The following is a 26,833-nucleotide window of genomic DNA, read 5'->3' as shown; positions in this document are numbered from 1 at the left end:
CAGTCCTCAAGCTCCTGCTGCAGATCGATAAAATTGCCTTCTTAAGGGGCAGGGCTGTTTTGAGGGTCACAAATCTGACCATTCACAGCTGAAGCAGTTGAAGTTAAACTTCAGATGTTTGCCCTGTTGTACTGTGGCAGTGAGGACTAACGCTGTTGAGATGGGTCCCCACAAGTCTATACAGGGGTGTAAGGCACTCAGAGTCTGTGGACCCGATACCTGTGGCCAGCAAAGGAACTGTGCTGACCCTGTGTTCCTGGCCTAGGGGAGCCAGCAGCTTATTTGTTCCCTCTCCAAGTCCAGGAGAATGGGTCAGGGCACCTTTTGGGATCTACTTCCGGCCCGGTGGACTCCCGGTGCAGAGAGCGGAGGGAAGAGATAAAAAGGAGAGAGGTTTTTCCCAAATGGGCTTTTTTTTTTTTTAAATCCCCGCAAAAGGGTGCACGCATGTACTTATCCTAGCCTCTTGGGAGCTGCTCTTCACTGGTTCGGAGTGTCCAAGCAGAATCTCTGCTGCTGGGTCTCTCTTGATGTGGAATCTGCTTCCCGAGTGTGTGCACAGCACAGCTGTTTGCCTGCTTCACCGCGGACCAGCGTGGCTGTGGCACTGCAGTTTCGCTGCCACGGCTCTAGACCTCCTCACCTCTTCCAAATGGTCTCTCTCTCCTGTATCACTCAGATGGATTTCTTAACCTTTCCTTGTTCAGGGCTGCTAGATATTCACATAGAATCAAATCACTTGTTTTTCCAGGTCTTTGTTGTAAGAGGGATATAGGAAGCATCTAACTACTCTGCCATGTTGACCACGCCTCCTCTCATTGTAGTTTTGATCTGCATTTCTCTAATGGTTAATGATCGTGAGCATTTTTTCATGTGTCTGTTAGCTGCCTGAATGTCTTCTTTGGTAAACTGCCTGTTCATATCCTTTGCTCATTTTTTAATTGGGTTATTTGTCTTTTTGTGGTTGAGGTTTTGCAGTATCTTGTAGATTTTAGAGATTACATGCTGATCAGATTTGTTGTAGCCAAAATTTTTTTCCAGTCTGTAGGTTGTCTTTTTATTCTTTTGGTGAAGTCTTTTGATGAGCATAGTCTTTGATTTTTAGGAGCTCTCAGTTTTCTAGTTTCTCTTCTGGTGCTTGTGCCTTATTACTTATGGTTCGTATTCTTTTTATGCCATGTATTAGGGCTCCTAGAGATGTCCCTATTTTTTCTTTCATGATCTGTATCATTTTAGATTTTATATTTAGGTCTTTGAACTATTTTGAGTTAGTTGTTGTGCATGTTGTGAGGTATGGGTCTTGTTTCAGTTTTTTGCAGATGGATATCCAGTTATGCCAGCACCATGTGTTAAAGAGACTGTCTTTTCCCCAATTAATGGACTTTGGGCCTTTTTCAAATATCAGCGGCTCATAGGTGGATGAATTTATGTCTGGATTCTCAATTCTGTTCCACTGGTCGATGTATCTGTTGTTGTACCAGTACCAGGCTGTTTTGACTACTGTGGAGATATACTAGGTCCTAAAATCAGGCAGTGTGGGGCCTTCCACTTTGTTTTTCTTCTTCAGTAATGCTTTACTTATCTGAGGCCTTTTCCTTTTCCATATGAAGTTGGTGATTTGTTTCTCCATCTCATTAAAAAATGCCGTTGGAATTTGGATCAGGATTGCATTGTATGTGTAGATTGCTTTGGGTTGAATATACGTTTTGTCAAGGTTGAGTCTTCCTATCCATGAGCGAGGTATCTTTTTCCACTTATGTAGGTCTCTTTTGGTTTCTTGCAGCAGCGTCTTGTAGTTTTCATTGTACAGGTCTTTTACATCTCTGGTTAGATTTAGTCCTAAGTATTTTATCTTCTTGGGGGTTATTATAAATGGTATTGATTAGGTGATTTCTCTTTGAAATTCTTTGTTGGTGTGGAGGAATCCAACTGATTTTTGTATGTTTATCTTGTATCCTGATACTTTGCTGAAATCTTGTATTAGTTCCAGTAGTCTTCTTGTGGATTCTTTGGGGTTTTCTCTGTATAATATCATATCATCTGCAAATAGAGATACTTTGACATCTTCTCTACCAATTTGGATGCACTTTATTTCTTTTTCTAGCCTAATTGCTCTGGCTAGCACCTCCAGCACAATGTTGAATAAGAGTGGTGATAAAGGGCATCCTTGTCAAAGGATAAATATTGTATTAGACCACTATTATAAGAACTCATGAAAAGGTTTACACACAAAAAGAAACAATCTTTGATGGTTACAAGGGGGGAGGATGGGGTGGAAAAACACTAAATAATAGATAAGTGGTAACTTTGGTGAAGGGTAAGACAGTACACAATACTGGGGAAGGCAGCACAACTTGACGAAGGCAAGGTCATGGAAGCTCCACAGACACGACCAAACTTCCTGAGGGACCAAATCACTGGGCTAAGGGCTGGGGACCATGGTCTAGGGGAACATCTAGCTCAACTGGCATAAGATAGTTTATAAAGATGTTGTTCTACATCCTACTTTGGTGAGTAGCATCTGGGGTCTTAAAAGCTTGTGAGTGGCCATCTAAGATACTATACTGGTGTCACCCTGTCTGGAGCAAGAGAGAATGAAGAAAACCAAAGACACAAGGGAAAGATTAGTTCAAAGGACTAATGGACCACAACTACCACAGCCTCCACCAGATTAAGTCCAGCACGACTAGATGGTGTCCAGCTACCACCAACAACTGCTTTGACAGGGATCACAATATAAGCTCCCTGACAGAGGTGGAAAAAAAATTCTAATTTACAAAAAAAAAAAACAAGACCAGACTTAACTGATCTGATAGAGACTGGAGAAAACCTGAGAGTATGGCCCCCAGACACCCTTTCACATTAGTACTGAAGTCATTCCTGAGGTTTACCCTTCAGCCAGAGTTTAGACAGGCCCATAAAATAAAATGAGACTAAATGGGCGCACCAGCCGAGGGGCAAGGACGAGAAGGCAGGATGGGACAAGAAAGGTGGTAACGGAGAACCCAAGGTCGAGAAGGGGGTAGTGTTGACATGTTGTGGGGGTGGCAACCAATGTAACAAAACAATATATGTTATTAATTGCTTAATTAAAAACTAATTTGTTCTGTAAACCTTCATCTACAATACTATAAAAAAGAAAAGAAAAGAAAAAAGATACCCAAATTAAATATAAAACACAGGGATGTTGAAAGTAAAAGCATAAGAATCGATACGCAAATAATAAATAAAAGATAACATAACTGTATTAATATCAGACAACAGAGATTTTTAATGCAAGGAACATTTCTAAACATGGTCAGTATAACAGGAAGATAAAACATTAAATTAGTATGCTCCTAATAATATAAACTTAAAACATGTAAACAGTGAAAGAAATAAAGAAGTAGATAAGTCTACAATTATAGCTGGAGGTTTTAAAACATGACTCTCAATAGAATAAGCAGTTAAAACAATCAGTATAGATTTGGAATATTAAAAAATATGACTGACAAACTTGATGTTAATGACACACAGTATACAGACAAATAACTGCAGAATTTACATTGTTTTCAAATGAAATGAAACTGTTACCAAAATAGACCATTTACTGAGTCATAAAGTAAGTCTCAGCAAACTTCAGAGAAATTAATCATGCAACATGTTTTCTGATCACAATGGAATTTATGCTTAAAATTATTAAGAGAATAAAAATTAATAACCACTTAGAAATTACATTATAGACTCCTAGAGCCCATGCGTTAGAAAAGAAATCACAAGAAAAGTTTAGAAAATTTTCAACTACTTGATAATAGAAAATATACACACGTACCCCTTAAAACTTAAAGAACAGAGCTAAGGCAGAACTGAGAAGGAAATTTATAGATGTAAATAATACTTTTAAAGAAAGATTGAAAATCAATGTTGTAAGCATCCATCTTCAGAAGCTAGAAAAAGAACACCACTTTAAAAACAGAGAAAGCTGAAGGAAAGAAATAATAAGAGTATAAATCCATAAATTAACAAGCAAACATACAATAGAGAAAATTAACAAGGCCAAAAGTTGGTTCTTGGTAAACACTAATAAAACTGATAAGTAGACTCCCCAAAATAAAAATAAATAAAAGACAAATTACCAATACTAGGAATAACCAAGGAGACATTAGTATAGCTCCTACGTACATTAAAAAGAGAATACTGAAAACATAGATGAAATGGAAAGATAGAGCCCTTGAAAAGTATAATTTAGCATAAATGACATAAGTAGAAACAGAATCTGAGATACAGGCATCAGTCCTATTTCTGTTTTAAAATAAATTTTAATTCATAAATAAAATCTGCCCACAATGACACCTTTCTGCCCAGGTAACTTCATTGGAGAATTCTTCCAAACAGTTAAAGAGATATTTCCTTTAACCCTATCTAACCCAAACAATTCTAAAAAACAGAAGAGGGAACACTTTCCACACTTTTCTATTGACTTTATGGGCTAGCATAACTGCCACATTAAAACCTAACTAGAACTTACAAGAAAGGAAAATTATGGATCAAACGATTTCATTAATGTAGATGCAAAAATCCTCAACAAAAATATTAGCAAACTGAACACACTTATATATTAAAAAAAAAAAAATCAGAAGTTGAGTTAATCTCAGGAATAAAAGGTAGGTCTAATATTAGAAAAAACATGGGATCACCACGAGTTGGAGTTGACTTAATGGCAACTTGTATGGTTTTTTTGGTATCCATATAATTTATCACTTTAAATGAATAAATGACAAAAACCATATGCTCATTTCAGTATATGCAGAAAAATTATTTGATAAAACTCAACATCTATGAATGATTAAAAATTCTCAGAAAACAGAATTGAAGGAAAATTTCTTAATCTGGCAAACTTAATATCTACAGCAAACATCATACCTGTAAGTGAAATACTGAAAGCTGTCACCATGAGTTCAGAAATAAGAAAAAGTTGTCTGCTATCACCACTTCTATTCAACATTGTACTTCACAAAACAACATGACTTGCACAGAGAAGAATCTAAATGAATTTAGAGAATAATTACAGAATTCATAAATGAATTCTACAAGGTTGGTGAAACAAGATTAATACACAGAAATCAATTTCTTCCAGAAAGAATTAGAAATTGAATTTGATAACATTAACAATAGCATAAACAAATACCTAGGAATGACTATGAAAAGACAAGTGACACTTCTACTCATAAAACCACAAAATATTGGGAGATATTAAAGACTTAAACAAACAGAAGGATATACTATGATCATCAGTTAGATGATTTAGTATTATAAAGACATCAAGTTCTATCCAAGCTGATCTATAAATTGAATGTAATCCAAAATGAAATCCCAGCAGAATTTTTTATGGCAACTGGTGAGCTGATATTAAAATTCATATGTAACTGCAAATGGACAAGTTCTTCTTAATGAAAAATAAAACAGATGAAAGAATTACACTCCTAGAAATCAAGATTTATTACAACAATGTAAAAATGGCCTGCCCCAAGCCATGGTGTTTTCAATCATCTCAAATGCTTGTGAAACCTGGACAATGAATAAGGAAGACTGAAGAATTGATGCCTTTGAATTATGGTGTTGGTGAAGAATACTGAATTTTACCATGGACTGCCAGAAGGATGAACAAATCCATCTTGGAAGAAGTACAGCTAGAATGCTCCTTAGAAGCAAGGATGGCGAGACTTTGTCTCATGTACTTTGGACATGTTATCAGGAGGGATCAGTCCCAGGAGAAGGACATCATGCTTGGTAAAGTGGAATGTCAGCGAAAAAGAAGAAGACCCTCAACGAGATGGACTGACACAGTGGCTGCAACAATGGGCTCAAGCACAAGGATTGTGAGGATGGTGCAGGACCAGGCAGTGTTTCATTCTGTTGTACACAGGGTACATAGGGTCACTATAAGTCAGAACCGGAACAACAACAATAACAACGACAAAAGTGGCATAGTGAGAGACAAAGAGGCAAATGGAACAGAACAGAGAGCCCAGAAGCAGTTCCACTTACATAATCACCTGGTTTATGACAAAGATGCTATGCATTGCAGTATAAAGAACTGTCTTTTCAATAAATGATCCTGGATAAATTAAATACACATATGAAAAAACAATGAACCTTAACCCCAACTTCATACCACACACAAAAGTAAGTTGCAGATGAATCACAGACCAAAATATGAAAAATTAAAATAATAAAATTTCTAGATGATAACAAAGAATATGGAAAATATTTCCTAAATAGGACTCAGGAGGTATTGACCATAAAGGAAACAAATGATATACTGCACTTCATTAAAGTTAATAATTTTTGATCAAAAAACTGGTTAAGAGAGTGTAAAGTTAAACTCCAGACTTGGAAATAAAATTTGCAATACCCATATCTAACAAAAAACTCCACTGTATGACTGCTACAAATCACTTTTAAAAAAGAGTGAGACAGGTGAATCTAAAATTTGGCAAACAGGTGAAACAGCACTTCAAAAATATTTCCAAACACATGATTTCATTAGCAACCAGGTAAGTGAAAATAAAAAACACAATTCTATATTATAAACCAACCAGAATAGCTAAAATTAAAAAAAAAAAGAAATGACAATACCAAATATTGGCAAGGATGTAGAGCACACAGAAGTCTCAGACACTGGGCATGGAAACCGACATATTCATTTTGGGAAATAATTTGACAGTATTTTGAAATGCTAAACCTATGTGTAGCCTATCACCAGCAAATACGAATATAAAATAAATACAAATGTGCACACATACACCCAATACAAACAAACCAAACCTGTTGCTGTTGAGTCGATTCTGCCTCATAGCAACCCTATGGGACAGAGTAGAACTGCCCCAAAGGCTTTCCAAGAAGCAGCTGGTGGATTTGAATTGCCAACCTTTTGGTTAGTAGCCAAACACTTAACCACTGTGCCACTAGGGCCCCCTGTACACACATATGTGTATATACATATACCTGAAGAAATGTGTACATATGTGCAAGAGACTATGCAGAAGACTGTTCACAGCAGCATGATGTCTAATAGCTCCAAACTGAAAACTATCCATATACCCATGAACAGTTAAATGGATAAATTGTATTATATTCATAGAATGGCATACTATACAGCCACGAACAAGAACATAACTACATTCAAGAACATGGAATGAATCTCATCACAAAATGTTGAATGAATGAACCCAGAGACAGAGGAGTTATCTTTGGTATGATTCCAGGATAACATTTTCAAAGAGGTAAAAGCAATCTATGGTGCTAGAAATCTGAACAATAGTTACCTTTTTCCCGGGGCAGGGGTGTATTGACGCTACACGGTCATGAGGAGGACTTCTGCTGTTCACAATGTCCTTTATCTTGATCTGGTTATTGTGTTCATTTTGTAATTACTCGTTCAGCTATGCATTTAAGATTTACCCACTTAACTGATCATATGCTTCATTAATAAAAATTTATTTTAACATATTTAACATTACCACAGAGCCTTAGTAAATGAAGAATATTAAATATAGCATAAATTATTCTTGGTGTTTTAGGAGAAATTTTGAAGCTGCTGTGACTATGCTGCATTATGTTGTAAAACTGCTGTAAAAACCTTAGGTCACACAGAACTGTAAATGGCTGCCTCCCCGTGTTTCGCTTAATGATCATTTCTTTTGAGAATGTAAGTCTACCGCCAGTACTGTTCTGTTTTCCATTGCTTCTTATGTTGGCTGCATTGAGCTCTCCAAATTCTCTTTTCTTTCTAATTTTCTTTTTTCTCCTTTCCTACCTTCCTCACCATGTCTTTCTACTGAGTGGAGTTTGGGATTTATAGCTATCCCTTACTCCAGTTAGCAGGCTATCCAAACAAATCATATTTGCTGAGTTTCTTAGTATTTTGGGATGTGGTCACAGAAATAAGTCACTCTATTCTCTCTGTGTGTAAAAGACACACTGTTACTTAATGCTTTATGGACTACATGCAATGTACTATTTACCTTACATGATTATTATGGAGAATAAATTTTCAGTGACTGAAAAGAATTCTGTTTCGGGGCATAACTACCGGAAAATGAAGCATATTATCTTTATAATATAGATTTCTAGAATCAACTCCCTCTCACATTTCTCCAGGGAAGAGGCATCAGATAACTACATCTGACAGATGGAGACGGAAGGCAGTACCTTTGAACTGTACAATGGCTTGGGATGCTTTTTCTAGGAAGCATTACATACTTAACCAACAGAAGAATGACTTTCAGTGCAGAAATGTTCTTTTTCTTTTTCTTTTCAATTGAACTTTAGATAAAGGTTTACAGAATAAACTAGCTTCTAATTAAACAGTTAGTACACATATTGTTTTATGACATTGGTTAACAACCCCATAACATGTCAGTACTCTCCCTTCTCAACCTTGGGTTCACTATTACCAGCTTTCCTGTCCCCTCTGCCTTCTAGGCCTTGCCCCTGGGCTGCTGTGCCCCTTTAGTCTTGTTTGGTCCTATGGGTCTGTCCAATCTTTGGCTAAAAGGTGAACCTCTGTAGTGACTTCATTACTGGGCTAAAAGGGTGTCCGAGGGCCATACTCTTGGGGTTTCTCCAGTCTCTGTCAGGCCAGTAAGTCTGGTCTTTTTTTTGAGTTAGAATTTTGTTCTACTTTTTTCTCCACCTCTGCCTGGGACCCTCTGTTTTTATCCCTGTCAGAGCAGTCAGAGGTGGTAGCCGGTCACTATCTAGTTGTACTGGATTCAGCCTGGTAGAGACCGTAGCAGTTGTGGTCTATTAGTCCTTTGGACTAATCTTTCCCTTCTGTCTTTAGTTTTTTACATTTTCCCTTGCTCCTGAAAGAGTGAGACCTGTGGAGTGTCATAGATGGCTGCTCACAGGCTTTTAAGGGACCAGACACTACTCACCAAAGTAGAATGTAGAACTTTTTTTTTATAAACTATGTTATGCCAATTGAGCTAGGTGTTCCCTGAGACCATGGTCCCCAAAGCAGTCAGCCCAGTAATTCTGTCCCTAAGGGAGTTTGGATGTGTCTATGGAGCTTTCATGACCTTACGTTGAACAAGCTGTGCTGGCTTCCCCAATACTGTGTACTGTCTTACCCTTCACCAAATTTACCACTTATCTATTGTCTATTTAGTGTTTTTCGACTCCCACACCTCCCCTCCCTCATAACTGTCAAAGATTGTTCCTTTCTGTGTGTAAAACTTTCCATGAGTTTTTATAGTAGTGGTCTCATACAATATTTGTCCTTCTGTGACTGATTTATTTCACTCAGCATAATGCCCTCCAGATTGATCCATGTTGTGAGATGCTTCGCAGATTCATCATTGCTCTTTATCGTTATGTAATACTCCATTGTGTGTACGTACCATAGTTTTTTTATCCATTCATCTCTTGATGGGCATCTAGCTCGTTTCCATCTTTTTGATACTGTGAACAATGCTGCAATGAACATGGGTGTGCATATGTCTATTTGTGTGACGACTCTTATTGCTGTAAGATATATTTCTAGGAGTGGGATTGCTGGATGATATGATTTATTTCTATTTCTAGCTTTCTAAGGAAGCACCATATTGTTTTCCAAAATAGTTGTACCATTTTGCATTCCTACCAGCAGTGTGTAAGACTTCCAATTTCCCTGTAGCCTCTCCAACATTTGTTATTTTCTGTTCTTTTGATATGTAACAGTAATGTCGGGGTGAGATGGGTATCTCATTGTGGTTTTGATTTGCATTTCTCTAATGGCTAGTGATCTGGAGCATTTCCTCATGTGTCTGTTAGCCGCCTAAATGTATTCTTTGGTGAAGTGTTTGTTCATTTCCTTTACCCACTTTTAAATTGGATTATTTGTCTTTTTTTGTAGAGGTGCTGGATTTTCCTATAGATTTTAGAGATTAGACCTTTGTTGGATTTGTAATAGCCAAATTTTTTTTCCCCAGTTTGTAGGTTCTCCTTTTACCCTTTTGGTGAAGTCTTTTGATGAGCATCCCAGTTATCTAGCTTATCTTCTAGAGTTTGTATGTTGTTAGTTATGGGTTGTATCCTGTTAATGCTGTGTATTAGGGCCTCTAGCGTTGACCCTATTTTTTCTTCTATGATCTTTATAGTTTTTGGTTTTATATTTAGGTCATTGATACATTTTGAATTAGTTTTTGTGTAAGGTGTGAGTTATGGGTCCTGCTTCATTTTTTTGCAGATGGACATCCAATTTTGCCAGCACCATTTGTTAAAAAGATTGTCTTTTCCCCATTTGATGGACTTAGGGACCTTGTCAAAGATCAGGTAGCCGTAGGTGGATGGATTTACATCTGGGTTCTTAATTCTGTTCCATTGGTCAATATATCTGCCGTTGTACCAGTACCAGGCTGTTTTGACTACCGTAGCTGTATAGCAGGTAGGTCAGGTAGTGCGAATCCTTCTACTTTATTCTTCTTCAATAATGCTTTACTTATCCAGGGCCTCTTCCCTTTCCATATAAAGTTAATGATTAGTTTTTCCATCTCTTTAAAGAATGTTGTTGGTATTTGGATTCGGATTGCATTGTATTTGTAGATTGCTTTGGGTACAATTGTCCTTTCACAATGTTGAGTCTACCTATCCATGAGTACGGTATGTTTTTCCTTTTATGTAGATCTCTTTTGGTTTCTTGCAGTACTGTTTTGTAGTTTTCTTTGTACAGGTCTTTTAAATCCCTGGTTAGATTTATTCCTAAGTATTTTATTTTTTTTTAGGGGCTATTATACATGGTATTGTTCTCCTGATTTCCTTTTTGTCTTTCTCTTTATTGGTGTCTAGGAACCCAAATGATTTTCATGTGTTTATCTTATATCCTGCTACACTGCTGAATCTTTCTATTAGTTCCAGTAGTTTCCTCGTGGAGTCTTTTGGGTTTTCTATACATATAGTACCATGTCATCTGCAAATAGGGACAGTCGTACTTCTTCATTACCAGTTTGGATGCCTTTTATTTCTTTTTCTTGCCTTACTGCTCTATCTAGGACTTCCAGCACAATATTACATAGAAGTGGTGATAAAGGGCATCCTTGTCTTGTTCCTGTTCTCAAGGGGAATGTTTTCAGCCTCTCTTCATTAAGAATGATGTTGGCTGTTGGTTTGGTATAGATGCCCTTTATTATGTCGAGGAATTTCTCTTCTATACTATTTTATTAAGAGTTTTTATCAGGAATGGGTGTTGGACTTCGTCAAATGCTTTTCTGTGTCGATCGAGATGATCATGTGATTCTTTCATCTATTTATGTGGTAGATTACGTTGATCGATTTTCTAATGTTGAACCATCCTTGCATACCTGGTATGAATCCTACTTGGTCATGTTGTATTATTTTTTGATATGATGCTGAATTCTATTGGCTAGAATTTTGTTGAGAATTTTTGCATCTATATTCATGCGAGACATCGGTCTCTAATTTTCTTTTTTTGTGGCATCTTTGCCTGGTTTTGCTAACAGGGTTATCCTGGCTTCATAGAATGAATTTGGAAGTATACCTTCCTTTCCTATGTTCTGAAATAATTTGAGTAGTACTGGTGTAAGCTGTTCTCTGAATGTTTGGTAGAATTCTCCAGTGAAGCCATCTGGGCCAGGGCTTTTTTTTGTTGTTGGGAGTTTTTTTTTTTTTTTTAATTACCATTTCAATCTCTTCTCTTGTTAAGGGTCTGTTCAGATTTCCAACATCAATTTGTAATAGTTTGGGTAGGTAGTGTGTTTCTAGAAATTTGTCCATTCCCTCTAGATTTTCAAATTTGTTGGAGTATTGTTTTTCATAATACTCTGGTATGATCCTTTTTCAGATGAATCTGTTGTAATGTCCCCCAATTCATTTCTTATTTGGGTTATTTGTGTCCTCTCCTGTTTTTCTTTTTTAAATTTGGCTAATGGTTTGTCCATTTTGTTGAGCCTTTCAAAGAACCAACTTTTGGTTTTGTTGAGTCTATTGTTTTTCTATTCTCTATTTCATTTATTTCTCCTCTGATCATTATTATTTCCTGTCTTCCGGTGGGTGTGATTTTTTTGTTTCTTTGCTGTTCTCTATTTCTTCTAGTTGTGTAGCTAATGTTTTGATTTTGTCCTGTTCTTCTTTTTTATGTGTGCGTCTACTGCTATAAAGTGACCTCTGAGGACTGCCTTTGCTGTGTCCCAAAGGTTTTGGTATGATATGTTTTCATTCTCCTTTGATTCTAGGAATTTTTTGATTCCATCTTTGATTTCTTCAATTACTCAGTGGTTTTTAAGCAGGGTGTTATTTCATTTCCATGTAATTGATCTTTTTCCCTTGCTCTTCCTGTTGTTAATTTCTACTTTGATGGTGTTGTGATCAGATAAGATACTTTGTATTAATGTTTTGGATTTTTTTGAGGGTCACTTTTTGGCCTAATATGTGGTCTATTCTGGAGAATGTTCCATGTGCGTTGGAAACGAATGTGTACTTTGCAGCTGCTGGGTGGAGTGTTCTATATATGTCTATGAGGTCAAGCTGGCTGACCATGGCCTTTAGATCTTCTGTATCTTTGTTGAGTTTCTTTCTAGATGTTCTGTCCTTTACAGAGAGTGGTGTGTTGAAGTCTCCTACTATTAGAGTGGAACTGTCAATTTCTCTTTTCAGTGCTGTTAAAGTTTGTTTTATGTATCTTGGAGCCCTGTCACTGGGTGTGTAGATACTTACTATGATTATGTTTTCATGCTGGATTGTCCCTTTAATCATGATATAGTACCCTTCTTTGTCTTTTATCGTGGATTCTGTTTTAAAGTCTATTTTATCTGAGATTAGTATTGTCACTTCAACTCTTTTTTTGGTGGCTGTTTGCTTGATATATTTTTTCCCATTTTTCAATTTTTAATAAATTTATGTCTCTGTTTCTGAGGTGTGTCTCTTGTAGAAAGCATACTGATGGATCCCGTTTTTTTTTTTTTATCCATTCTGTCACTCTCTGTCTCTTTATGGGTGCATTTAGGCTATTTACATTCAATGCAATTATTGATAGGTATGAGCTTATTTTGTCATTTCCTAGTGCTTTTTCTTGTGGTGCTGACAATTTCTTTGCTCCTGTTACTCTCCTGTGAGGAACTCTTTTTGTGGATTTTTTTTTTCATTTTGTTTTTGTAGATTTTGTTTTTACTGAGACTTTATATTTTTCTTCATTTTGATGAGTAGGTGTGTTAACTTTGTGGTTACCTTGAAGTTTATCCTTATCTTCCTAAGTTTGAACCAGTCTATTATTACTCGCCTTCTTCTCCATTAGAAAGTTCTATACCTACACCATTTATTCCCTCTTTTATTGTTCTGATGTTGTTATCATTTGCAGATTAACCTCTCTAGTTCTCTGTTGTAAGTCTTTTGATTTTGAATAGTCCTTGAGAATTCATTTCCTAGGTTGGTATCTGGCTAGTGCAATCTTGTGTCCTAGATCCAGGCTGTTATCTAGTGTTATTTGTTCTGAAACCGAAGGACTCTCTTTAACAACTCTTGCAAGTTTGGTTTGGTTTTTACACAGTTCCTTAATTTCCGTTTATCTGGAAATGTCTTCATTTCACCATCATATCTGAACAAGAGTTTTGCAGGATATATTATTCTTAGCTGGCAATTGTTTTCTTTCAAGGTTTTATATATGTCATCCCTTTGCCTTCTTGCCTGCATAGTTTCTGCTGAGTAATCAGAGCTTAGTCTGATTGTTTCCCCTCTGTATGTGACTTTTTGTTTTTCTTGAGCTGCTCTTGGGATTCTCTCTTGTCTTTGGTTTTAGTGAGTGTGATTATGATATGCCTTGGTGATTTTCTTTTGGGGTCTATCTTATATGTGGTTCGTTGAGCTTCTTAGATAGTCAGCTTTCTGTCTTTCATATTAGGGAAGTTTTCTGGCAGCAATTCTTCAATGTCATCTCTGTGTTTTCCATTTTCTCCCCCTGTTCTGGAACTCCGACCACCTGCAAATTTTTGCTTTTGATTGTATCCCACATCATTCTTAGGCTTTCTTCATTTTTCTTTGTTCTTTTTTCTGATCTTTCCTTGAATAAATTTGTGTCCAAGTGTTTGTCTTCAGTTTTGCTAATTCTGTCTTAGATGGTTTCAAATCTCTTCCTCAGCCTTTCTATGACACTGCTCATTTCTGATATCTTGTTGTTTATCTTTCGGATTTCTAACAGTTGTTTTTATATGATTTCTAGTTGTCAGTTTATGTTGGCATTTTTTTCCCATATTATTTTCCTGAATACTTCCATTTTTTGTCTGTATTTTCCATGAATTTGTTTATTCTTTCCTCATTTTCGTCTGCTTTTTGCTTCAACTCTTGGATAGCTCTGAATATTAGAGATTTTAATTTCCTATCAGGTAGTTCTAGTGCCCTTTTTTCTACTGGAAAGTCATCTGGTGTTTTATTTTGGATACGTACTGGAACCATCCTGTCTTCTTTTTCTTATATGTTTTAATATTGTCTGCTGTCTTTGGGACATTCAGTAGTTATTTTCTTCATTTACTGATTGCAGATTTGTGTTTCATCCTGCTTTTTTGTTTTATTTGGTCATGTCTGAGCAGGTGGGCTGCGCATTCTTTGTTGTTTGCTCATCTGTGGACACAATATTTTTCACCTCCTTGTCCAATGGGTAGGGTCAGTTGCTTAGCTATGGTGCAGCAGGGCAGGTCCAGCTAAAGGGGAGGGGCTGGAATGGGTTGTTTGTGGCATGTATTTGGGCCAAGATGAGCCAGTGGTCAGTGAAGTGCAGGTTCCAGTAGGTCCTGCCTGTGCTACTCGGGAGTGCGATTTTCAGCACATGGTGCAGCCAGGCAGAGGGAGGGGAAGAGGGAGACCGTGATACGTGGAGCTAGGTTAGGTATGGAAGAGAGAGAGGAGAGAAACAAGAGTAAACAAACAAACAAACAAAAAAAGTGCTGAGGGAGTTTGCTTTTGGAGTGGAGAGACAAGAAACCAAGAAATGGAGGGAAAAAAAATAAAAAAGCAAAAGAAATTAAAAAATAAAAATTAAAGAAAGAGAAAAATGCCCCCTGGGATCCCACCGGTGCAGCTTCGCAGACTGGTGAAGTTGCTCCCAAGCCTCACAGTATAGCCTGGCTAGAAGGGGTGGGGATGATACACAGCGCGAGGCATTCAGGAGACAGGAAAAGAAGGTAAGTAGAAAGAGACAAGAAACTGAGAAATGAAGAAAAATAGAGAGAAAATAAACCCCCAGGTATCCTACCAGCATGTCCGTGTGGACTGGGGAAGCAGTTCCCCAGCTAAGCAGCACTTCACAGCCTGTCAAGAAGAAGAAAGATGGCACACAGAGTCAGGCGTTCGAGATAAAGGAGGAGGTGAGAGGCAGGGTAGAAACCAAAAGAGGCTGAAAAAAGTAGTACCAGCAACAAAGAAAAGGCACTGAAGAAGTCAGCTGGTGTGGGAAGGGCAAGTGTGCAAGGCTCAGAACTGGTGCCTCCCATGCTGAGGTTGTGGCCTGCTGGGAAGCGGTGGATCAACCCACCGGGAAGCATTGAATTGGCCTTTCAAGAAGCTGGGAATCAGCCCGCCAAGAAGCAGCAAATCAGCCCTCCAGAAAGCCGGGAATCGGCCCGCTGGGAAGCAGCATAGGTTGAGCAGAGGGAGCCAGGGTGGGGAGTGAGAAAGCATGTCTTGCTGGTTACCGGGTGCTCTGTCTCCTGCTGGCAGCTCCCTGTCTGCTGATCTCTGACAGAAGTCCAAGATGGTGGATCCATGCTGCATTAGCTGATAGGGGACCTCTCTTGTAACTCTCTTTGCTCTCTGTTCTCTGTCAGTTTCTTATTCCATTCAGTGCTTGGTTGAGTTCTTCATCTCCTCATTTGACAGTTAGGGTTCCAGGACTGACGTTTGACTCTGTTTTACTTAGTTTTTCGGGTCTTTGCTGTGGAATGACAGCATGCTGCTTCTGTCTATACCGCCAGGTTGGCTCTGCCCTGGAGGTGTCCTTTTTTTAACTAAAAAGTGTCACAGGCAGGTGACCAACGAGGTCCATGTGTAGAAGATTGTGCTTAATACCTATAAAATCATCTTAGAGTCCCTTAAAGCTTAATGTCCATCTGTGTAATAATTCCACAGTGCTATCAGTTTGGCTCATTCAATATGTCACTCTGCACAAGTCTGAGGGAAACTGAAGGATATCAAGAATACAGATTATTCACAATAGAAACTCTTTAAAAAGAAACTGAAATGTTTCCAGTTTAAATTACCCTGTGCCAGCTTACCTCCCTAAATTTTCCTTTTCTATCTCTTTAACAGTTAGAACATTTAAAAATATATAGTAAAACACTGAGGATAAATAGAGCAAATATTAATATTGTACCAGCTTTTTTTTTAAAGAAAAAGTAGACAATTATAGCTCTTCCCCATACTTTTCAAAGTAGTCTGAAATAAAGGTACATTCTGAGACATTTTTTCTGAGAGTTATCAACCACCTGATAAAGTTGAGATGCTTGAAAAATGAAAAGTATGACTTAATTACATTTTTGGGTTTCTAACATTATTCTTCATCAGTCCTTACTCATTTATTTTACTTCCAATATGGATCTCCTAATGGACTGTTAGGTTCCAAAAATATTCCATTTGTTATATAATTGATTTTATCTAACATACGAGCCAGCAATTGAAGTATATTTTAGCAAAGAGAAATACATAGTGATCAAAACACTTAAAATAAGCTAGATATCACCTATTTTATTTAGCGCTAATGATGCATAAGGCATGGATTTAATTCTAAATGTGCTTTTCAGTTTTTCCTAGAGAGAAATTTCTGTTCTGGGACCACAGCCTTTACCCTCTAACCCTGACTAACCACCTATAAAATAAGGGTATTAGTTACCAAGGAAACCTACTAAAGATTCAGGTGGGACAGGGGAAAATCTAACCTCATTACCAAGGATAAAATAGGTAGCATTTAAATAGTGCTCACTGCATGTCAGCCCTGGTGGTGCAGTTAAGAGCTCGGCTAAGAGCTCGGCTGCTAACCAAAAGGTTGGCAGTTTGAATCTACCAACCACTCTTTGGAAACCCTATGGGGCAGTTCTACTCTGTCCTATAGGGTAGCTACGAGTTGGAATTGACTTGATGGCAGGAGTTTGGGTTTTGGTTTTACTGCATGCCAGTTGTACTGAGCTGATTCCAACTCACAGCAACCCCATAGGTGTCAGAGTAGAACTGTGGTGCCATGAGTCAGAGCTGATTCGATGGCCGCTGTTGGTGGTGGTGGTACTACATGCAATGTACTATTCTAAGCACTTTACATCTACCAACACAGTGAATCCTCCCAACAATCCTTTGAAGTAGGCTCCATCAGTATCCTCACTTTACAGATGCACTGAGAGGTTAAGTAATTTGTCACACAGCTACTAAGAAACCGATCCAGGATTTAAACCCAGACAGCCTGACTCCAGCCTTCGTGCTCTTAACCATGTTACACTGCTATCAATAGAGCACCAGCTGTCAAAACTTAGGAGTTTCTCAATGGCAGAGCATTATCAAATTGCTTCCATATTTTCAAAGCATTTCCACAATGGTTAAATAGTAAATAAAAGCTTAACTGAATCCTTATCCAAGGTCAGTATTATCTCTTTACATATGAAATGCAGAATATTTAAATAATAACATAAATGCTTGCATTGTATTTCATACTAGCATTCTCCAAGAGTTTTACTGGTTTAGCACACAGGTAATGTTCTCACCTGGGAGATGAGCACTAAGCTTGAAGGCAGAGATTTCCTGCCTTCAGACATGCTGAGATGGATTAAACTGAAAATTTGCCCGTCCCATATTCTTTGTAGGATTTCACATGTCCTCTCCTTACCTGAAGAGGCAAAGAATGATACTTCCGGTTGTAAGGGAAATCAGAGAGACACTGTACCCCAGGGTATAAACAGCCTTCACCAGAATATAAAACGTGATCTACAAAAAAAGAAAAGAAAAATGGATTTGTAAATTCTTGGTGATCAGCATCAAATAACAGGCACAATTACCCAGATCCCAGAACTGACTGCACTTCCCTTTACAGAGGAACCTCCTCTTCTTGATTGCCTGGGATTGCATGAGACAGTTTGTATTATTTTATAGTCCTACCTCCATTCTGAATCAAAAAGTATATTCGTCACCTTAAATACCCACCTTTTTTCTCATAAATTGTTGTGAATTACCTCGGATGGTTTCTCTAAAGTGAATCTCCTGGAAGAAATAGGATTTGCCACTTCAATGAAAGTCAAAGGAAGGCAGCAAGTGCCAGATTAAGTTTCAAAAGGAGAGCTCCAAAACCATGGTCTGCAACAGTGGCGTCTTTTTAGAATGAGGCGATGCATTTGCAGGACAAAGCCCATGTGATACACAAGTTTGAGTGTACTGTATTTAAAAAAATTACAATACTTTATAGGCACACGGCAGAGATAACCTGGATAAAGGGAAGCTACTAATACTGAATCAGTGGCTGAACTGCAGTATTTTGCAATTTTTATTTTTCTTAACATTTCTTGGCATAGCAGGCCTCATGGCTTGATACTTTTAATCCCCATGAAATTATCATCAGGAACAGAAGGGGATTAGTGATAACCATTGTGATAGACACACTGAGAATGTTATAATATAAAGTCATACGGAGAAAAATCAGGCCCTCTAGAATAGTATCCCTGCTGATCATGATAAAACTAGCAACAACTACAAAGGTATAATTATTCATGATTCCTAGAGGCTATCTCCTGGTTTGCATTTTTCTTGGTGAAAAGATCGAATTCCTGTAAAATAGAGTAAGGAGAAAAATAGTATACATGTTGTTATACAACTAATTGTATTTTTGCCAGAGTCCTAAGAAATCTGCATACACAGTACTAAACGTTGTTATTTTACAATAAAAAAATTAAACTAAGAAAGAAATCTATGCTTATGTCTATTAGTTTTGTTCTTAATTATAACTTTACTGTTTAATCATTACTTGGAAATATGACTACATTCTGCTAGTGGGCACCTGGGCACTGCTCAGTTAGGGTGCTTCACAAAAGTACAGAGTGGGGAGTCATGCCAAGCTCCCCAAGTCCAGCCCAGCTCCCTTCCTCCTCTTCTTTCTCCTCCTTAAGAGACTTTATTACAGTGGAATGAGGGTGGTATGATCCTTTATGCTCACATCGTCTTGAATTCTGGCACTGCCACCCATCTAGGATGTGCTCCCTCTCATCAGGAAAACACGCTTTTCACTCCTCCAAATGGAGTTCAAAGGCCACTTCCTCTAAGAGGCCATCTATGGATCTATAAAAATTAATTTTGCTCATCCTTCTTTCTCAATTATCTCTGACCGTATGTGTATTCAGTTTGTGCTTTATCTTATTATGTTTTGTTAATTGATTAATTATTAATCCAATGATGAGCTGCAGTGCCTGGCACAGACCTGGGACTCACTAAATACTGATGAATGAATACCGCGTTGGACGTTTGCCTTTAGATCACCAGCCTTTAAAGCCAAGTATGCTCGTCTTTGTTTTGGATCTTACGTGATGTCATGGCACCTGATGTGGGCTCTACACACAGGTTACTAAAACCATATATTCTTACCTGACTTATCTCATTCCATCTCATACTCAGGCTACTGGTGAGAAGGGACTGTTCCCCTTTAGCAGATGCTAAAAGACACGCCCTCAGACTGGTGAGAAGGGAGTGCTCCCCCTCAGCAGATGCTAAAAGTAGACTGCCCTCAGACTACTTGAAGTATGCTTCTCTGTGCCTTTAGCTGACAAAGATCCCGATCTTACCCGGCCTTCGTGTCCTGTCTGTGCAATGAAGTGGGCGGCGGGGGGGGGCGGTGATTACTGGCTAGAGGGCCAGCTGCATTAGAACTTTTTAGGGGACATGGTACAAGTGTGGCTTCCAGGCCAACTCAAAGAGACTCTGACTTGGGAGGCCTGGAGTCAGGCCCCAGAATCCACCTTCACAAGTCCTCCCCAGTGATTCAGATCACAGCCAAGCTTGGGAAGCACGCAAGCAACAAGGGGATCGGTTAGAAGTTAAAAGGGCTCCTGTGACACTGAAAGAATTAACAGTAGCACAGTAATGAATAGCCTTCAACAAGTAGCTAAATCTGTGGACATTTATAATAATTTTCCCAAGGCAGATATGGGAATATAGACTGCATTTATAACAAAAAATGACAATGGCTCTGCTAAAAAAGATTTGAAAAAAAGACTGGGATACGGTGTGTGCACATGTTTCCCTTGCATTTCTGTCAAGTTACATAGCACTTGACCCCTCAGTGTCTGCCCTCACTCCCACCTCTGAGGCTGGACTTACCGCCGGGTGATGGGGTAGGGATGGGGAAGGTCTGACTGGAAAATGGGGCCTCCACCAGAATGGTGGAGGACAAATGGGGAAGCAGAAGAAACTATGATCTGATTTAGGCTATTGCAATCACCCAGAAGATGGCGTGGACTATCATTTTTAGCAATAATATATTTCTCTCTATCAAATTAATAAAAGTTTAAAAATAATATTCATTGCTGGTGAAGATGGGGATTTCATATAGAGCTGCTTGGAATATAAAATGGAACAAACTTATGACACAATTTGAGACATAGGTCAAAAGCCTTGAGAACATTCATAATTCTTACCTTAGTAATTCTATTTCTTGGATTCTAGCCTAAGGAAATAATACATAATTAATAAAGGTTTTTGTGTAAGTACATTTTATTTATTATACGAAAAATGGAAACAATCTAACTGTATGGCAAAAGGGAGAAAATTAATTACTGGTAAGTACAGTATAATAAAAAAAACCCAACAAAAAACACCATTGCCATCAAGTTAATTCCGACTTATAGTAACACTATAGGACTGAGTAGAACTGTCCCATAGGGTTTCCAAGGCTGTAATCTTTACAGAAGCAGACTGCCACATCTTTCTCCTATGGAGTGGCTAGTGGGTTTGAACTGCCAACCTTTCTGTTAGCAGCTGAATGCTTAACCACTGCGCTACCAGAGCTCTTTCATAGTATAATATACAGCCATTAAAACCCATTCCTTCATTCATTGAACATATTAGTTACTGAGTGCTTACCATGTTTGGATTACATCAGTGAACCAAACAGACCCACCAAGGCAGTGAACTAAAAATCCCTGCCTTGGTGGGTCTTACATTTAACAAGAGGACACCAAAAATAAACAATCCACATGATAACTAATTAAGCCATGTAGTATGTTAGAAGGTGCTATGGAAAAAACAAAAAGTGAAACAGGGTAAAGGTGGTCAGGCATACTAGTTGGGCATCTGGAAGAAGGTGAGTTACAATTTTTAAAAGTATGGTCAGGGTAGGCCTCATTGAGTAAAGATTTGAAGGAAGTGAGGGAAGTAACCATGCAGATATCTGGGTAACAGTAGTCTAGGCAGAAGGACCAGCCAGTGTAAAGACCCTGAGGCAGGAATGAATCACAGGATTCAAGGAATAGCCAGGAGGCCAATATGGCTGGAATAGAGTGAGGCATTGATAGAATGGTGGAGGGGCTGACCATCCTGGGCCTTGTAGGCTGTGGTAACACTGTGGGCTTTTGCTTTGTGTGAGATGTGACCACTGGAAGGGTTTGAACAAATGAGTGACATGATCTGATAGCATCTGTCTTCTGGGTTGAGATCAGGTACATACGGGAAAGGGTGAAAGCATGAGAACTCTTTTGGGTGACTACTCCAACAACCTACTGAGACATCGTGGTCCATCTGACACAGGTGATGAGAAGTGGTCAGGTTCTCATAGACTGTGATTTGAAGACAGGCCCAATAGTATTTCCAGACAGATTAGACACAGGATTAAAAAACAAAACAAACAAAAACCCAAAAACCGTTGTCGTCCAGTTGATTCTGACTCATAGCGACCCTATAGGACAGAGTAGAATTGCCCCATAGGGTTTCCGAGGAGTGGCTGGTGGATCCAAACTGCCAACCTTTTGGTTAGCAGCCAAGGCTCTTAACCACTGCACCATCAGGGCTCCAGATACAGGAGAGAGAGAAAATGAAGCCAAGCATGATTCTCAAGGTTTTGGCCTGAGCAACTAACTGGAAGGATGAAGTCACCATCAACTGACAGGAGACAACTGCAGGAGGAACAGGTTAACTTTAGATGCCCAATGGACATTCAAAGGGGGATGTAGAATATCAGCTGTCTACATGAAGCTGGAGTTCAGGAGGAAGGTCTGGACCACAGCTACTGACTGAGGAACTGCCAGTGAATGATGGCATTTAAAGCCATGAGACTAGATATTTACTAAGAAAGTCTATGTCAGAGAGAAATGCTTCTGATGTGATGCTAGAATGGAAAAACGGCATACCAAATTATATAATCAGTGAAATCCCAAATAAGTAAATAAACAAATAGGCAGATAAATAAACAAGCACGGAGAGAAAAAAATGCATCAAAAATGCTACTAGGAAATATCCCTGTTGATGGAATCATGGGTGGTTTTCATTCTTTATGCCATTTTGATTTTCTACATTTTATAGAGAGTATGCATTATTTTTATTAAGTCCCTGGGTGGAGCAAACAGTTAAGCTCTCCACTACTAGCCAAGAGGTTGGTAGTCTGAACCCACCCAGAGGTGCCTCGGAAGACAGGCCTGACGATCTGCTTCTGAAAGGTTACAGTCTCGAAAACCCTATGGAGTACAGTTCTACTATTCACACATGGGGTCACTATGAGTTTGAATTGACTAGATGGCAACTAACAAAGGCAACAACATTATTTTTATAATCTGAATAAAATATAAAGAGTGTTATTTTGGTTCTCTGACTGAACTGATCCCTCTTCACCCTGGGTCCCCTCTGCCCTTGAATAAGGGTTCTATCCTAGAATATGTTATTACATTTCTTTACATGCCACTATTGTGTAGATGCTTCAAGGGTAGGGATTAGGCTTGATGAATGAATGAATGGAGGGAAAAAGGAAGAAAAATGAATGAGAAATAAGTGATTTCTGAATCAGCAGAATTTAGATACATTTTGAGTAGAAATTTTGACATGACGAAAATGAATGCTGAAAGAATTAACGTATCTTGCAGAGGCAGCAGAACATGCATATTTAAGCCTGACAATAAATTGCTTCATGTCGGGAGGCAGGTCTTAGGTGGATTAGCAGCTGGGGGAGGAGCTGGGCCACCTTCGAGATGTGCACAGCAGCATGAATAGCCGGGCAGGACTGTTTCCTCACCATCCTCGCAGAGCGGTCAGTGCAGAACAAGCTTCACCACAGGGATTCAAGCCCACTTGTCAGAAACAGGTCTTGAGGTCTCCTCTGGCTCAGTGCGAGCTGGCCCTGCTTTTACCCTTTCTGCAGTCATTGCCAGAACCAGTTCTGTGGAGTCGACTCTGACTCATGGAGACTCCATGTGTGTCAGAGTAGAACTGTGCTCCATAGGCTTTTCAATGGCTGATTTTTCCAAAGTAGATTGCCAGGACTTTCCTCCAAGGTGTCTCTGGATGGACTCAAAAAGCCAGCCGTTCAGTTAGCAGCAGAGTGCATTAACGTTTCCAGCACCCAGGGATGCCCCAGTCATTACAGTAATGTCTTTAGTCAGGCAGGGGCGCTGGTGCTCACAATTTAAGTATTGGGTTATACATGTAGGTGCTGAAAGAACTTCTCATTTTTTGGATGACAGGGATTTTTATTACATCCTTAAAAAAAAACTTCATCTCTTCTTCATAAATTTATAGATCTGCCCTGACATCCCCATGTGGGGGCCTGATAACTTAAAACAGCATAGACTCCTTCCTCACTATTCATATCAAGAGTCTGGATGACCTCAGAGAGAGCCATGGGGGGCAGTGGAAATGCTATCTCTTTGACTCAGAATCATTTCTGGCTTAGAATTCCATTCAATCCAGATGCTTTTTTTTTTGTTTTGTTGTATTTTTTTATTTCTCACGTGTATTAGAGCCTTAATTGCAACTAAAAAAAAAAATTTTGGAAGGTATTTATGCTGCCTGTTCTCTTTACCACCGTCACCTCCAGAGCCATTCTCCACCCTTTCTGCCCTGCTGGCAGCAACTTCACGCCAGGGCTCGTGTGCTCTCTGACTGTATGTTGGTTTTGGCCAGTCGAGGCCCAGCAATGATCAGTGTGTAGGAGGGGGGAGAGTAGGTATTTATTCCTCAGCTTCCTCTCTATGTTCTGGCATTGATTGCCTTTCTCCAAGGCCACAGCTCATCAGGTGCCCCTCTGCCAAAGCTGCAGCTTGGGCTGGGCGCTGGCATCACTGGTCCCTTCCTTTTTGGCCAATAAGTAGTAATGATTTCCTGCAGATGCTGGATGGTGGTGGCTACATATTTCTCATTGGTTCTTGTAATTCTACCCTACTACTTGGATACCAGTTGCTGTCCAGTTGATTCCAACTCATGGTGACCCCATGTGTGTCAGAGCACAACTGTGCTCCAAAGGGTTTTCAACGGCTGTGACCTTTTGGAAGTAGACTGCCAGGGCTTTCTTCTGAGGAGCCTCTGGTGGACCTGGAACCTACAACCTTTCAGTTAGCAGGCGACACGTTAACTGTTTACCACCCAGGAACTCCCTCTTAATCTGCCCCAAACCAAACCCACTGCTGTTGAGTCAGCTCCTACAGGACAGAGAAGAACTGCCCCATAGGGTTTCCAAGGCTATAATCTTTACAGAAGCAACACTCATGGAAGCAGCAGTCAAGAAATCAAACGATGCATTGCATTGGGCAAATCTGCTACAAAAGATCTCTTTAAAGTGTCAAAAAGCAAAGATGTCACTTTAAGGACTAAGGTGTGCCTGACCCAAGCCATGGTATTTTCAATTGCCTCATATGCACGTGAAAGCTGGACAATAAATAAGGAAGACCAAAAAAGGATTGATTTGAATTATGGTGTTGGCGAAGAATACTGAATATACCATGGACTGCCAAAAGAATGAACAAATCTCTCCTGGAAGTAGTACAGCCAGGATGCTCCTTAGAAGCAAGGATGGTGAGACTTTGTCTCACATACTTCAGACATGTTACGGGAGGGACCAGTCCCTAGAGAAGGATATCATGTGTGGTAAAGCAGAGGGTCAGCGAAAAAGAGGAAGACCCTCAACCAGATGGACTGACACAGTGGCTGCAACAATGGGCTCAAGCATAACAATGATCATGAGGACTGTGCAGGCCCAGGCTGTGTTTTATTCTGTTATACAAAGGGTCGCTATGAGTCGGAAATGGCTCGATGGCACCTAACAACAACAACAATCTTTACAGAAGCAGACTGCCACATCTCTCTCCTGTGGAGTGGCCGGTCGGTTCGAACCACCAACCTTTTGGTTAGCAGCTGAGAGCTAAACCACTATGCCACCATCAACGAAGAAAAAAACAAACCTGTTGCCGTTGAGTCAGTTCTGACTCACAGTGATACTATAGGAAGGAGTAGAACTGCTCCATAGGGTTTCCAAGAAGAGGCTGGTGGATTTGAAATGCCGACCTTTTGGTTAGCAGCTGTAACACTTAACCACTACACCACCAGGGCTCCTTAATTCTGCCCAGACCTCTGTAAATATTCCCTGCATTAAGTTCTTTTTAGTTTTAGCCTTTACATGTATTTCCTGCTAAAATGCTAAACTGATAGTGTTCTTAACGCATGTACTATAAACTTTGTGATGAACTAAAAACCAAATAAAAGAACATCAGATAACCCAGAAAATTTTTTTTCAACTCTAACATTTTAGAAGAAATAGATATATCATAAGAAACAAGAAAAAATATCAATTCCTTGAGTGTGCTATACTCTTCCTAGCCTCAGAGCCTTTTCTCTCTGCCTGAAGTGCCCTAACCACTGGACAGCTATCCTCAACCCCCAGCTGCCAATAGTTCTTGAGGCCTCAGCTTAAACACCATGTTCTCCAGGAAAGCTTTTGTCTAAGATTCTATCTGTTAGATGCTCTTTGCTGTAGTGGCACTCTGATTTCTCTGTGGTGACTTGCAGCACATGTGCAATCACTTGCTCATGGTCTAGGTTCCTTAATAGAGACTATGCTTCAGAGGAGTGAGGCCACTACGACTGTATCATTCACTCAGAACGTGGAGGATCTGGTGTGCTGCCTGGCACAGAGCTGATATACCTTATGTACTGAAGGAGTGAAAGAAGATACACACATATTATAGAACTGTGGATTTTTGAACCCCTTTAAAATATAGAAGCATTTTTTGAAACAAAATATTTCTTTGAAACCAATATACTTTAGAAATTAAAACAGAAGTGCCCCAGGAGCAGGGTGTCCATTCAGTTCCTTGCTCCTATCGTCGTATCATGGGGTCCTAGAATACCATACAGTGTTGTTTGGTACTTCTGTTCTAGGACAGGTAAATGGACTACTGCCTTACATTAATTCCCTATATCTTTTTTTAAATAATCCTGACAATGAGAATGGGAGCACAAAATGACAATATTCCAAGGAATGCTTTCCCTGTATTTATTTTTGTGGTCAGGTGCCATCGAGTCAGTTCCGACTCACAGCAACTCTATGTACAACAGAAATGAAACACTGCCTGGTCCTGCACCATCCTCACAATTGTTGTTATGCTTGAAGCCCATTGTTGCACCCACTGTGTCAATCCATCTCGTCGAGGGTCTTCCTCTTTTTGTTGACCCTCTACTTTACTAAGCATGATGTCCTTCTCCAGGGACTGGACCCTCCTGATAACAAGTCCAAAGTATGTGAGACAAAGTCTTGCCATCCTTGCTTCTATGGAGCTTTCTGGCTGTACTTCTTCCAAGACAGATTTGTTCATTCTTCTGGCAGTCCATGGTATATTCAATATTCTTCACCAACACCATAATTCAA

The 26,833-nt window shown here is 39.2% G+C and overlaps 1 protein-coding gene across 1 annotated transcript in view; it reads right to left on the bottom strand.

Moving 5' to 3' along the window:
• VIPR2 (vasoactive intestinal peptide receptor 2) overlaps positions 1-26,833 on the bottom strand; it is a 293,628-nt gene that overhangs the window by 52,556 nt on the left and 214,239 nt on the right. The window contains exon 5 of the mRNA XM_004385888.1: positions 17,837-17,934. Within this exon, the coding sequence (XP_004385945.1) occupies positions 17,837-17,934 (98 nt within the window). The remainder of the gene's footprint in view (positions 1-17,836; positions 17,935-26,833) is intronic.

Source organism: Trichechus manatus, unplaced genomic scaffold, assembly GCF_000243295.1.
Source record: "Trichechus manatus latirostris isolate Lorelei unplaced genomic scaffold, TriManLat1.0 scaffold00149, whole genome shotgun sequence".
Lineage (NCBI taxonomy): Eukaryota > Metazoa > Chordata > Mammalia > Sirenia > Trichechidae > Trichechus > Trichechus manatus.
Note: the sequence above shows the minus strand (reverse complement) of the source record. Positions and strands in the feature narration are given on the sequence as shown.